This window comes from Jaculus jaculus, chromosome 2 (assembly GCF_020740685.1).
Source record: "Jaculus jaculus isolate mJacJac1 chromosome 2, mJacJac1.mat.Y.cur, whole genome shotgun sequence".
Lineage (NCBI taxonomy): Eukaryota > Metazoa > Chordata > Mammalia > Rodentia > Dipodidae > Jaculus > Jaculus jaculus.
Window position 1 is genome coordinate 157,233,055 of NC_059103.1, and position 16,059 is coordinate 157,249,113.

Sequence of the window (16,059 nt, forward strand, 5' to 3'; positions counted from 1 at the left end):
ATGGTGGTATCCAATTGCTCTTTTATTGGTTCTGAGGCCTATTTATGGGAAGGAATTCCTACCTGTTACTAAAAACTTAGTGTCAATGGTTGAGAAGATCAAAGACCCTGGGAGTGGGGAGGGAGCCACTACTATTGTTTACTAAATGGATAGCTATATTGTGGCCATTAAATTGCCCTCTAACTATTTATGTTATGTTTATGCCCATAGATTAGCACTGCTTTCACTTTAACTCAGAGAACCTTCTTTTTACATATGACAATGACTACTGGAGATATTCAAAACTCTTTAAAGTGGTGAAAATAAATGATGAGTGCCTGGTGCTAAATGGAATATCTTTTGTTCAAATTTATTTTTTCATTTCTTCCTCTAATTATACTCTCTTATTCACCCTCCCATTCATATTTATATTCTTTTCTTTTCCAGTAACATCAAGCTTTTTTTTTTTTCCCATTGAGTTAAATTAGGGTGGCTGGTCGACCAGTGACTACACCACTGATGAACCTGCCTTCCTTCTCCTAGTACCCAGTATCATTAGCTTCTCTGGGAGATTCTCATGCATCCTCTTCACTTTGATGATCACAAATTGACAGACTGCAATTTATGAAGGAAACCACAGCTACTGTGGATTCATGAGTGTAATGATCATGTCATATTCAGATGACAGTGTTTCACAGCCCCACCTCCTGATCCTCCTGCTCTTACATTATTTCTGCTCCCTCTTCTGTGGGTTCCCTAAATCTTGGTAAAGTTCAGAAGTCCTGTTTGAGTCTGAGCACACAGGAGTCACTAATTTTAAGCAATTTTGTCAGCTGTGCATCTCTGCATTAATTATTTCTCATTATAATAAGAAACTTCTATGATCAAGGCTTCAAGCTGTATTAATAATATATGGGACCAAAATGGAGATATTTAGAGGGTAATTTGACATGTCCATTTTGGTCTTCCTGCCCCCAGGCATATGACTCTAGCTAGGTTTACAATACTAGGCATAAAATACCTCCTGTGAAGTAGGCTTCAAAGCCAATCAGAAAGCACTTGATCACTCTTATAACACTCAGGCCACTATTGCCTGATAGGTCAATTGTGGAATATATATGGGCTATAGCTGGATAGGACTGTCAGTGGCCTTTTCCCTCCAACATCTCACATTGCATGACAAAAGCTAGCATGCAGGGAGGAGCCTTCCAGCTCAGTTCCAGCTTAGTTTTTTCTATGTTCTCCAACCGAAACATGTGGTGTTTTTAGCAATAGGGACTTAACATGTAGTTTTGGTGGGCAACCAAGAGCAAAGGCAAAAGTATATGTTGTTCAGGGGTCTCTGCATCCTCCTTGATCACCAACTCATTGGGAGTTATGTAAAAGAGATATCTTTATCATGTTCTCCAAGAATAAGGGAACATCGTGGAAAGAATGTAATAACCAAAGGATGGAGAGGAGTACTTTGGGACATTATTATATTCTGGACATGAAGTGGCAAGTACTTCATGACTTCGTTGAAGCTGTAATCAACTCCCTAAGACCTGGACAATCAAGAGCTCATCAACATTTCCACATGGATGATGTAGAGGGCAAGAAGAAAATAAAAAGCTATCAAAATAAAAAGGGACACATTGGAAAGGGTAAGGCATTCAATGGAAATGGGAGGGACAAAAAAGATAAGAGAGAATTATGGTCAAATTATATTATGTCAATGTATGAGATTATCAGCAAAAATTAAAATATTTTCATGTCAAGAATGGTTGTTAAATTGTAAATAGTCTGGATTATATAATACTAGGTGCACTATTTGAGAAAGAGTTCCTACAGTATGTCAAAATAAGCATGATCATGATCACTCTGGCTTATTGTTATGGTCTGTATGTCTCTCCCACATTCAGGTGTTGGTAGCTTAACTTCAAATTCATATGTTAATGCATTCATATGTGGTACCTCATAGAAGCTATTAGGTCTTGGGGCTCTACCTTAATGAATTTGTCAATCAACTCAGGAGAATAATGGATTATTATCAAAGTGGTTTTGTTATAAAACCCAGTTTTCTATGGCAAGTTTGCTCTGCCTTGTGATGTGATGCACTCTGCCATGTCATGGCTCATTAAGATGACCCTTGCCAAATGCTGGTGGCATGCTGTTGGACCATTCAGTCCACAGAGCTATGAACTAAATAAATCTTTACCCTTCATAAGTTACCCAGTATGTGGTATTCATCTACAGCAACAAAAAAGGGACTAAAACAACTATAAAATGTAGCATGAATACAAAAAATTTATTTGCTTGTTTTAAGAGGGGACTAGATTATTTGAACTATCAAATATTCACATTACCCATACCTTCAAAGGATTATAATACACTAAAACCAACTCACAATCAAATGACACCAATTATATTTTATCCTCTGTAATGGCTGAGCCAATGTCTACTTTGTTCCAGTGCAGAGCACATGGCTTGTTGCATAGTAGGCACTCATTTTTGAATGATGGGAAAATCTAAAGTCCTTTGATACCTATGTTTATTTTCCAGAAATCAGGTGTGTTATCATTGTCAAGTTGGAATGGAAAGTTATGAAATTTCACTTGTTAGTTTACATTTGTGGAAATATAAATTCTCATTTTATTGTGCCATTACTTTTTTGAGGAAAATAGTGAATTGTTATTTCCACTTAACAGAAAGAAAAACAAATCTCAGCCAAATAGTCATCATTCTATGATTCAGAAACTGAAAGCAAAGGAAGCTTACACCTTTAAAGGCATGTTTATATTTGTGTTGTCCAATATATTAAGCACATTATATCCTCAAATGTGGATAAAAGTATAAATCACAATACAGATAGGTTTTTATTATAGTTATTCATATAGTCTCAATACTAATAATATTTTACCTGTATAAAGCACTTTTAAAATTCATCAGCCTAGCTGGTATTTATATAACTTCTTATTTAACTCCTGTATTTGTTCTATGAAAATCTGCTGCTTTTTAGTTGGAAAGCATTTCATGAATAGTAACTCATTTAATTCTCGCAAAAATCCAAGTGAGGTCAAGCAGGAAAGATATCAAAACTCTTATTTAAAAATTGGAAGTGGCAGCTTAGATAGCTGAGTGTCTGGAGCAAAGTTACAAGGTCGGCTGATGACAGCATTAGAACTGGTCACATGCACATGCACATGCACACAGCTACACTACGTGCAACGATGAATCCAGTGTCAAGACCATGTCATGATAATCAATAAAATAGCTACGAATAACTTTAAAAATAAAGCAAATCATCTGAAAATATGTTTTCCAAAAGATTTTCTAGGAAGCGATGAGTAGGACAGAGTAACATGATTATTTTTTTCATGAGGTAATTCTCAAGGAACTGGCATGGTTTTTCAAAGGCAGTTATTACAACTGATTAGAGGTAGAAGTACACAATGGGTACTTAAATATAGTTCAGCACTTTAAATTGTTTCTTAATGATTATTTCAATAATTTCCCAAGGATATCTGGCATAATCAATGAACCAAAACTTCCACTACTTCTTGAATATTTCTAGGTTAATTTAAGTCTTTCCTACAAACTTAATTATCATTCAAATGAAGTAGACATTACTCAGAGGATCAGGGCTGACAGCATGTGCAAGGAAGATGGAATCTAACTCTGTGGTTGTCTTATGCATTCAATGGGAGAAGGTACAGATGCAAAGGCACCATGTAGAGTAAGGTAAGCCTCAATGAGAGTGCATGTCAAAAAAATTAGCATTCCTGTGTAGATGTTTAGTTCCAAAGTAGGTGTATGGGGGAGGATCATCACATCCTGTGTATCTTCTCAGAAAAGAGACGTGCTGCTAGCAGCGTGGCTCCTGGACCGTTAGCCTAGACTAGGAGCGCCTTTGGAGTTGAAATCATCAAGCCCCTCTGCAGAAATACTGCATCAAAATCTTTGGGAATAAAGTCCCAGAAATCTGACCCTACAAAAGTGTGGTGGGGGTTCTCTATACTGCAGCATCCCGAGGAGATTTCAGATAGTCTTGAAGTAGTTCATGCTTTCCTCAGTAAGTTTAGAGGATTTGGCCCTTGAGCAAACTCAGTTGCAAGCCCCACCATTTCTTCAGTTTTTAGGTATCCTCAAATTGAACATGATACCCCCACTTCTTTCAGAGTTCTTTGTGGAAATGATAAGTAAAACCCAAATTGAATTCAGCTGTCTAATGTCTGGTTAAGGAACAGCCTTTCTTCTCTTCCCTCATTCAAATCCTTTTCACAACCAAAAATAAAAGCAAAAATAAAGAACTGGGACTTGCAGTTTTTATGTCTTCTCCTTTCTGTTTCCCCCTTACTCTTTCCTTTATTTTTCTCATTTGGTTTCACTGATTTGTTTTATTTTGGAGGGATGAATATAGTTTATTGATAAAATTAGAAAAGAAAAAGCAGTACCTTTAGTCTTTCTTTCCTACCTCATTCGGCAAATTTACACTGCTTGGGGTTACAAGTGATGATGTCTCTATGAGTTATTTCAATATTCAGTCCCTTTTGCTATTGGAACAAATTGAGGGCCATATTATTCCAATACCCTAGTGTCCCAAAGGGTCCTTAAACTGCATTGTGGGCTGTATTTCCCATTTTAATAGAAATGATTTCATTTCAATTATCTGCCTGCATTTAACTTAGATGAATTTATATGGATTTCTATAGGCCAGGTTTCCATTATGTCACAATCTTGACTTTGTTTTCCTCTTTATTTTTGGCAGCTCCTTCTCAGTTGTCCTTTCTGGTTCTCTTCATTGACTTCCTCTATAAATGTTGGCGTTCTTCAAAGCTGCAGCCTTGGCCTTCTTTCTTGTGCCATTTTTGAGCTTCCCTGGAAGTTAGCTTTCATTCCATTCCAGTTCCCAAACATTTGCCTCTTGTTCCATCTTCTATCGTTAAACTGATTTCAACCTGTACCCTGGTATCTCCACTTGGTGCCTTGGAAGTAAATATTTGCTATTCTTTATGAAGTCTTTTGCTACTATCCCCTCTGCTCATTTGCTTTCATTCCTCAATGCCCAGCTCTGTCTAGCCTCTTGGCTCATTTCTCCAACTCATCAATACAGCTCTGTCTGCTTTTTCTGTCTAAAGAACTGTTTTTCTTTAGACTTAACAAAGGTCATACTTGGCTGACAACTTCCTTCTCTCCCAACCTCCAATCTAAATTAAAGGCTTCTACCAACATGAACTGTCTTAACAACTTCTATTCCCTCCCACCTTTTAAACTCAGCATTCTTTGGAGCTTTGTGCTTGTTTAATTTCATTTGTTTATTGCTTTTCTATCAGGCCAGTGGTTCTCAACTGTGGCTGCACTTTAGAATCACACGAGAGCTTTCCTTTTTTCTTTTTAATCCTAATATGTGAGTTCCACCAGGATTAGCTGAATTCCTAGGTGTGGAGTCCAGACTCTCCAGCTTCAGGCGAATCTGACCTACACTGTGAGTTGAACACCACAACACTAGACTTCAAGCCCCACAAAGGGGACAAGGTCATGATTTTCTTTGTTTATTAACCAGTACAGTATCTACTCCAGGCCATTCAGAAATACTTAACTGAGTTCTATTAAATAAATCTTTTCAGAATTGTTCTGACATTTGTCCCACTGTAGTTCTCTGTATGTGCAGACACCATTCCTTTTTATCTGCCTTAGTGCACACTAGTTCTTCACTCTAATCTGTTTCCAGTTGGACTTAGTTTCCTTCAATTTATTTTCCAAGACTTAGCATGAACATCTTCAGAAAGTCTTGCTAATAGCTAGAAGGCGACAGTGCCCTTAAACTATGTCCTACAACACCTTGCATTTATTTTGACATTGTTTTGGAATGAAATAAGTGCTTTTCATCTTCACACACTTCTGAACTCCCCAAGGTCTTAGATCAATTCCCATTTATTTGTATTGCACATCTTCCTCTATTTTTTGTTTAGATTTTTAACTTCACCATTGGCTTAGCTTCTCTAGATATAAAAATTGGGATAATCATTCCTTCTTTCCCCCTCCCTGTTTTTGTGGTCAAGATCTTATGTGATATAGGATAGCCTCCAACTTCCTAGGTTACCCCTTGCTTATAACTTGAAATTTTCCTGCCTCACCTCTTTTAAGCATATTCCATCATTTCCATAATTCTCTCTTAAGAAAATAATCACAGATGTGCAAAAATACTTATCCAAGGAGATGTTCCTTTCAAATTATATATAATAACCATTTGTAGATTGTTTATGATATAGTGATATGCTGGGGTATTAAGCAGCTTCAAAATCAGGTTGTAGAAAGTTACATGTAAAGTATTCATTTGTCATATTGTTATATGATAAAACTTTATGTACAGTATAATGCCAAATTCATAAGGAAAACATTACTCATCAATATGTACAAGAAACATATATGAATGGATATTGTTTTTTTTTCCTTGGGAGTAGAATTTTTTTCTTTATGGTTTGTTTTCTACTTAAGAAATAATGAACATGCATTACTTTTATAATCATAAAATGCTCAGTAAAGTTCTTAAATATATGGCATTGATTATCTGCTAACTGTGTGAGCAAACCAGGTAACTGATGGCTTACAGAAACATTAAGAAGTGCACAGCAGGGCTGGAGAGATGGCTTAGCAGTTAAGTGCTTGCCTGTGAAGCCTAAGGACCCCGGTTTGAGGCTTGATGCCCCAGGACACACGTTAGCCAGATGCACAAGGGGGCGCACGCATCTGGAGTTTGTTTGCAGTGGCTGGAAGCCCTGGCACACCCATTCTCTCTCTCTCCCCCCCTTTCTCTCTCTGTCTGTCGCTCTCAAATAAATAAACAAAAAAAAATTAAAAAAAGAAGTACACAGAACCCATCACTTCTCCATTTAATTTCCCATTTGAAATAATGAGGTGTGGTGATTAGTAATTTACATTTATACAAAATAGGTGTTCAGACTATCCAAAATTGTATCCTGTGATCGTTCTAGTGAAGTCCATATTGTCTTGTTCCATTTTGAACTCTGAGAGTATATTGTTATTTTACAGAACTACATATCATGAACTTTTATGCTAGGAAAGTCACCTTAGACAAATTTTCACATGTTCTTGACCTATGTTCAAGTTCCTCAAATGTATTTATTAGTTGTGCATTGAAAGCATGAACTTACCTTTTTGCAGATAATGTCACCAGGTAAATAAATAGTGGACTTCAATCTTAACAATATGTCATAAATCATCTGTGTATCACAACCCTATATGAAGAGAAAAATAATTTTATAGAGAAAGCTAAAAGCAAACATTCTAAATGACTTAAAATGTAATTGAAATAAAGAGTAATAGACATCTATCTTAACCCCAAAATACCAATTGTCAGTGTATATGTACATACTTTGAGCCAAGCTCTGAGAAAAAGGTAGCTTTGTGGTGAATCCTGTGTCTACTAACTATTATTAAGCAATCTTGCTCTCAGTTTCCTACACTGTAAAATGGTTAGGAAAAGGTACTTATAAATGAAACTTAACATGATGCTTACTTAAGTAAGCTGCTAGCAATTGTGAATATTAATATATTCAGACTAACATAACTCACAATCTTTGGTAAGTAATTTTCTTTCTTATCTTTTAAAAAATATTGTCAGCATTGTTTTTTTTCACAAAAACATTATTTTCTTGTTTATTTGAGAGACTGTATGTAGGTGAAAGCTAGAGGGAGCTAAAGAGCTAATAACTATCCCTAAAACTAGTAGACAATAAAGAAGGCATAGAGGTATTCAGCCTCATTAAGTTCAACACCTTTCCTGATTGATGTGTTCTTCTTAAATTCAGATGGCCTTGAGGGCCAGAAACCATCTGAGTATCTTCCCTTAGCAATCCTGGCTTAAAAGGTCTGTTCTGAACAAGGACACAAACAGCTACAATTTTCTTTCTTTTTATTTTTTTTGGTTTTTCAAGGTAGAGTCTCACTCTGGTCCAGGCTGACCTGGAATTAACTCTGTAGTCTCAGGGTGGCCTTGAACTCATTGCGATCCTCCTACCTCTGCCTCTGAGTGCTGGGATTAAAGGTGTGCACCACCACACCCGGCCTCAATTTTCTTATCAACTAAACCTGATACTTTCTGTTTCTTAAGATCTTCCTTATAAGTTTAAACTCCAGCCTGGCTCAGTGCTTCAGCCTTCATCCTGCAAAAAGGCTTGCCTCTCACTGTTTCTGTCAAAAAACAGTCTGTCTGTAGAGATCAAGTCCAGTGTTCCCTTTTACTTTTCTCTTACACTTTCCTTAGAGTAAGTATAGGCATGCTAGAGCTTCTTGCTATTTAATGAACCACTTTGTGTAGATGGCTTTATGTGAGTACTAGGGAATGGAACTCAGTCAGGCAGGCTTTGCAAGCAAGCTTCTTTAACCATGGATCCATCTCCCCAACGTTTTTATAGCATCTTTTTTTTAAAAAATTATCTATTTGGAGGGGGAGGCACACCAGGACCTCCAGCCCCTGAAAGTGAACTCCAGATGCACATGCCACTTTGTGTATATATATGCATATATTCATGTGTATATATACATATGTATGTATATGGTGTGTGTGTGTGAATACATTCGTATGTGTGAGGGCACACGTGTATGTAGACAGGCAGAGGTTGATGACAGGATCTTCCTCAATCCCTTTCTACCTTTGTTTTTTCTTTTTTGCACAGACTCTCACTGAACCCAGAGCTCACTGATAATGCTAGCCCTGGGGATCCTCCTGTGTCCTCCTGTTCTAAAACTGAGATTGCAAAATTGTGCCATTATGCCCAGATTTTATATGGGCTCTGGGAATCAGAACTTGTGGTCAAATGAATAGCAAGAACAGCATGTCATCTTCTTGAAGGTGGAAAAAAATGGGCATAATAGATATTAAAGCAATGTCTATTGAGTGGCTTATATTTAATAGTGCTAGAAGTCACATTATTTATCATGCATATCTGTATGTGTATTATGTCAAAACAAATTTATAGGTTGGGCTAATGAAAAATCTATGCATGCTTCAAAAACGTCACTTTGCATTGTAGTTTTAAATCATTGATACATACTACAGATGCAAAGGTGTGATTACACATGCCTAATAATAATAAAAAAACTAAATCTCAAATATTCATGTCTATGAAGAATATTTACATTGTAAATAATCAAAAATAGAGCATCTAAACAATCTCTTTTTGCATGTATATATGCATTTGCATATATTTATGGGCACATGTGCACATAAGTGTATGTGGAGAGTACAGGCAATCTCAGGTGTAATTCTTAGTAATGCTATCCACCTCTTTTGTAGACAGAGTCTCTCACTGGCTAGAGCTTGCCAATTAGGTTAGAGTGGATGACCAAGGAACTCCAGGGATTCGCCTGTCTCCATCTCCCTGGCACTAGGTTTACAGACACAGGATACCACACCTAGCATGAGAGAGAGAGAGAGAGAGAGAGAGAGAGAGAGAGAGAGAGAGAGAGAGAGAGGGAGAGAGAGAGAGGGAGAGAGAGAGAGGGAGAGAATGGGCACACCAGGGCCTCCAGCCATTGCAAACAAACTCCAGGTGCATGTACCCCTTTGTGCATCTGGTTTATGTGGGTACTGGGGAATTGAACCTAGGTCCTCAGGCTTCACAGGCATGAGCCTTAACCACTATGTACTCTCTCCATCCCTATTTATGTTTTATGGGTTAAGATATATAATTACAAAAATGATATTTGGAAGAACATCTTCAAAAATATCATCTGAAGGCCGGGAGGTAGGAGGATTGCTGTGAGTTCAAGGCCACCCTGAGACTACATAGTGAATTCCAGGTCAGCCTGAGCTAGAGTGAGACCCTACCTCGAAAAAACAAACAACAGCAACAACAACAAAAATTCATCTGAGTGGTTCCTTCTGGGGAGGGAGAAGGAAGAATTGATCTAAGAACTGATGAGACTTCAACTTTGTCAAATTTGAAATGTTAATAAAGGTAAGAATTTGTCTGCGGAGAAATACATTTCATCCTTAACCTTCTGTCCATCAGGTGAGCTCACTGGCAGAAAGCTCTAATGAAGGAGACCAAATCAATGTGGAAATGTTAGACCATCCCAAGGAGCTAAGTGTTAAAGTGGATAAGCAGACAATTAGTGCGCTTCTCAGCAGGGTGACACACAGCACTTATATCAATAGCTTCAGTGCTCATTGGGATTTTCTCAAAGGATAATGTTTGAACTATTCCAAATGTGACCTTTTGTGAACACACTCAGAACATGGATCAAATCACGCAGACTGAACATAGACACTGTCCTTAGTAAACATTTAGATTTCTTTCACCAGCCAAGTAGTGCTGCTTCTGAAAGATGGCTGATGCAAAGGTGCCCCTAACGTGGGGCAGCAGTGGTGTAGCACTCAGGCCTTCCTATCAGCACAGCAGCCTAGTGAAGCCGTACTTACACCATGAAGCTATTCTGTTTTTTAAATAATAATGTTTATTGGGAACTTCAAAACATGAACATATTACAAATTGGACATACTCCATTCACTGTATTCTCTTATTTCCCCTCTCCCCTGCCCCATTTTAATGAGTGTCCTTCTCAGCAGGGGTGTACATAAGGGTCATCAATGCACCAGTTAGCTCCTATGGGGACAACAATGCTTCACAGTATGCCTTCCCACCATTGTTTCTTAAATTCTTCCCTCTTCTGCAGTGTTCCCTGAGCCTTGGAGGGTGTTATAAGACTCCTTTAGTGTTGAGCTCTCAGCAACCTTAGATCGGTCTGCTTAACCTCTGATTTTCTGCTTTGATGAGCTGTGAGTGTACTATGTCTACTGCCTCTGCCTGGAGGAGGTTATAAGGCTCTCCATGAGAGCAGCAATACTTCCTCTAATGTTTCCTGGGTCCGGGAAAATGTGACGGAAATGACTTGGCTCATTCAAGCTAAGCACATGGATTTCTCTCTTTGTTATTTAAATATATATATATGTATATATATATATATATATATATATATATATATATATATTTGCTTTTTTAATTTTTAAATTTTTATTAACATTTTCCATGATTATAAAAAAAGATCCCATGGTAATTCCCTCCCTCCCCCCTGACACTTTCCCCTTTGAAATTCCATTCTACATCATATAAAAAAAATATATTTTTATTTGTGTGTGTATGAGAGAGAGACTGAGGGAGAGAGAGAATGTATGTGTCAAGGCCTCCTGCCACTGAAAATGAATTCCAGATGTATGTTTCATTTTTTCATTATATGGGTACTGGGAATTGAACCTGGGCCATTAGGCTTTGTAGGCAAGTGCTTTTAACCACTGAGCCCCACTTCTTGTCATTTTGATGGGTCTCGGCTCTCTCTAGAATATACCAAAAGCAGGTTTTCTGACAAAGAGTGAGAGCAGCATTGATTAAAGGGGATAACCAAGTACATTTTTAAGACTATTGATGGGTACTACATCTTCATTCATAAACAAGAGAAGCTTACTTCTGTGATCTACCACCTTCTAAGCCAAAGGACTTTGACTCAGTTCTCAGACCAAGTATGAATTTTCTCCCATTTAGTCAGCCTTATATCCAATCAGAGAAGTTGATTGTCCCCATAACTTATGTGCCACTATTGTACTGGTGACTTGCAGGATCCATTGACTGTTCACACCATTGGTGACTTTTATCCCCAAGCAGCTTGCATAGCGCTTTCCAGCCTATGAGTGCTAGCTGGCAGGGAGCTGGCTTCTATCTCAGTTCCAAGTGGATCTCTCAATGTTTTGTGACAGAGCCTGTGGTGTCTTCAGCAGTAGTATCTTACTATTTAGTTCTAATGAGTAAACAAGTGCTTTGACAATGGTCTGCACTGTTTTGGGGGTCTTATGGGCTTTCCTGACTAACAGTTCATGTGGAGGACCCAGTTCTGGCACTGGGATTTATCAGCAATAGCCTACAGGGTTTTTTTTTTTTTTTGGAAGCAATTTATTTATTTATTACAGAGATAGAGGGAGAGAGAAGAAAGAAAGGAAAACAGAGGGAAAGAAAGAGAATGGGCATGCCAGGGCCTCTATCTACCGCAAAGGAACTCTAGACCCATGAGACACCTTGTACATCTGGCTTATGTGGGTTTTGGGGAATTAAACCAGGGTCCTTAGGCTTTGTAGGCAAGTGACTTAACTGTTAAGTCATCTCTCCTGCCCAACAGCCTATAGTTTTAGGGTAAAGTGTCTCTCCATCCCAGCAGGGTACTTCCACCCAAGCTATCCCTTGTTTTTGTTTCCTTTTAATCAACTTGTATCTTTTAACTAGCTAACAAAGAAGTCAATTTTCATAGTATTAGTTCAAGCCATCATTAGTTTTGTGAGAAGTTCTATTTTATGACATATCTGAGCACTATTACCTTTTCCTTTTACAGCCACAAAATGATTTTTTTAAGATAAACTTTGCTCCATTATGATTACAAATAATTACATTTTAGATTGACTTTTTTTCTCTGTGACTTAGTTCCATTTATTTAATAGGAGTCATTAGAGTATTTTGACTTATATAGAAAGTCAGAGAGTAACTACTGTTTCATCAATATCCTCTTTTTGGGGGGCACTGTTCAAAACCAGTTTTAGTAGTTATTTGGCTTTAATTTTAATTGGCAATTTGGATAGCAGTGCAAAGTCTGTGACAATGATCATTGGGTACATTAGTATGCATTTATGATTTGCAGGAGGTTTGGGTACATGTGCATTTAGCCCAAGTAATAACTTGCCTTAAATTTTCTATTCTCCCTAGCATAGGAATTTGTAAAATATGCTTGAAAAAATATGACCTACAGATGCAAAAAACATTCTTTCCAAATATTAAAGATCTCTAAATCTAGTCCTCTTCACAATTGGATAAGTTCTTGATTATCTGTGATTTCTTGATTTTATTTTACAGATCAGAGACCAAAGTGTTTTCAAACACTATAATCCCCATTCCTCACACATAAACACTGAGCCCCCAGTACTGTTTTAATGCTGTTAAAGAACTGGGTGGAGGAAGGCACTTGACTTTGTGTTTAAAATCATAAGACTTTTTTTCTTTAGTGGAAGTTTTTCTTCTGTGGAAGCTCAGGGCACTATTTGCTTACTTAATGCCATATCATTAGCATCTGCCTTATGGTGGATCTCAGTATCCACTTATTTAGATGGACTACTAGGCAGCAAATGATGGATGGCCTTTCTGTCTAAGGCAATCTCTGGGGAACCTGATCTTAGAAATGCAGCCCAGAATCCATATCTTCCGAGGAATGTCAGGTGACTTTATTTCTATGTCCCATTATTTGGTCAAAGGCATGCAATGATTCACAAGGTGGAGTGTACCAGTAAAGGCTCAGGGCAGGCTCTATGTGGCTGATATTCTCTACTTGATGAAGGCCAGTGGAATCATGGACTGAGGCATGCTGGTTTGTCCTCATGGTTCTTGAAGACTTCTTGATCATCTCATTGGAATTTTTTTTGTTGTTGTTGTTGGTCAGGCCAGGCAAATGATCTCTCTTTTAGATTACTTTAAAGCATCTCCACAAAGTAGTGGGAGTATGTGTCTTTCACTCAAACATGGAGTCATCAGATTCAATTCCCTACTTCCTTGCTTCAAAAATTTTGAGTATGCCTGACTGGTCAAAGTTGATATATAAGGGCCACTCAGCAGGCTTTTTTTTTTTCCCCCATAGGTTGAGTCTTGCTCTAGCTCAGGCTTACCTGGAACTCACTGTGTAGTCCCAGACTGGCCTTGACCTCAAAGAAATCCTCCTATCTCTGCCTCCCCAGTATTGGGATTAAAGGTGCACACCACCATGATCAGCTCAGCAGCCACTCTTATTGGCTACCAAGATGGTGACTACCATGCCTTTTACATTGATCTCATTGTTGGTGAAAAGGTGGTTAAGGCTGTGGATCAGATACAACAGGGGCCTTCCTGTTAGCACCTGTGTCTGCTGAAATCTGTATGGATGTAGTTCATGTGCCTCATAGGTGGCTGCCAGGATGGGATCAAGTGGTGAAGGTAGGGAAAAGTACTCACAAGCAGGAGGACCTGAGTTGGGGTTGATGTGGGAGATAGCTCTGAGCTGGATTAGCTCTCCTACACCAGTAGCTCTCAGGTCATTAGTTCTTGTCCAAGTTAGCCAAGAATTGAAAAACACTGACTCACAGAATGGTAAATTCTGAGATTTATTTTAGATAGAGCTGAGGTAGAGTAAAAGTCAAGAGAGTTCCCCTTCTTCCCTCCCAGGATGGCTGAAATGGGGGAAGAAGAAACCAGAAAACCTCTGGGGGAATTAGGAAAGGAAATAAAAGGGTCTCACCTCACCCTCATGATGGCTCAGGTCCATTTATATGAATCAAGCATCCTATTAGAATGAGCCTCATCACCAGGCTCAAATATATAGGGAAAAACCTGATTGGTGGGGCCAGGAGGAACACTGACACAGGAAACACCCACCCACAGGGAATAAGCCTATAAAACTCAGGAAGAAACAGGAAGCCGTGGTTGTTGCTGAGGAGGGATTAAGTAGTTGCTGCTACAGACCTAATTGAGGAAACCTAGAGAGATCTCCAAAGAGATAAATGAGTTGAAGGTGAGTCAACAAATAGAGGATCTCAATAACCAGCTGATTAAGCTTAATGAAAACACGATTAAGTGCAAGAATGAATTCCGAGAACCATCAAGAAAATAAAACCATGGCCTGACCTAAAGCCAGACATAAAGACCAAAGGAACAGAATTGAAGACCCAGTCCTTAGTTTAAGTAATCACAGCTACTGGAGCTTTTTGCAAATCAGCCAACCAAGTGCACTGGAGAAAAGGAAATATCTTCAACAAATGGTGCTGGACAAATTGGATAGCCACATGTAGAAAAATGAAACTAGATACACTCCTCTCACCATGCACAAATACCTACTTCAAATGGATTAAAGACTTCAATATAAGTCCTGAAACACTTAAATGACTAGAAAAAAAATTAGGGGAACTCTCTAGGATATAGGAGTGGAAAAGACTTCCTGAACAATACCCCAGTAATCCATAAAATTAAACAATCACCCAACCAGTAGGATCTCTTGAAGCTACACAGCTTTTGTACAGACAAAAATACTATAAACACAGCCAAGAGATGACTCACAGAATGGGAGAAAATCTCTGCCAGCTACACTACTGACAGAGGTCTAATGTCTAGAATTTAGAACTAGAATCTAGAACTCCAAAATCTAAGAAAAAAAAAAAAATCAAGCCATCTATTCAAAAAAATCAAGCCGAGAAGAAGTGAAAAGAGACTTCAGAAAGGAGAAATACAAATGATGAATACTCACTTAAGAAAATGTTCAACATCCTTGACCATCAGGAAAATGCAAATTAAATCAAGTATGAGATTCCACCTTACCTCAGTCAGGATAGTAATCATTAAAAAATCAAAAGTGGGCTGAAGAGATGGCTTAGCAGTTAAGGTGGTTGCCTGCAAAGCCTAAGGACCCAGGTTTGATTTCCTAGTACTCACATAAAGCCAGGTGCACAAAGTAGCACAAGTATCTGGCATTCATTTGCAACCACTAGAGGCCCTGGTTCACCCATTCCATGTCTCTTTTGGTCTGTCTCTCACTGCAAATATTAAATAAATAAAAATAAAATGACAATAAATGTTAGTGAGGATGTGGGGGAAAAGGGACCTCATTTGCTTCTGGTGGGAATGCAAACTTGTACAACCACCATGGAAATCAATAAATAGCATCCTGAAAAAGATGCAAATAGAGCTACCAACTGACCCAGCTATAACTCTACTTTGAATCTACCTTAAAGGCTCCACTCTTTACTGCAGATACATTTGCTCAACCATGTTTATAGCTGCTCAATTCATAACAGCTTAGAACTGGAATCAACCCAGATGTCCATAATTTGTTGAGTAGATATTGAAGACTTGATACATTTACACAATGGAATTCTACCCAGCAGTAAGGGAAAATTGTATAATGAAATCTGTAGGAAAATGAATGGATTTGGAACAGATCATACTAAGTGAACTCACACAAGCACAGAAAGACAAACACCACATATTCTCCCCAGTGCCTAACCTGGAACAGCTTGAGTTT

At 38.2% G+C, this 16,059-nt stretch overlaps 1 protein-coding gene across 1 annotated transcript in view; it reads right to left on the reverse strand.

Moving 5' to 3' along the window:
- Cngb3 (cyclic nucleotide gated channel subunit beta 3) overlaps positions 1-16,059 on the reverse strand; it is a 185,209-nt gene that overhangs the window by 30,956 nt on the left and 138,194 nt on the right. Inside the window, 1 exon segment of the mRNA XM_045143550.1 lies at positions 7,134-7,217. Coding sequence (XP_044999485.1) covers positions 7,134-7,217 — 84 coding nt within the window.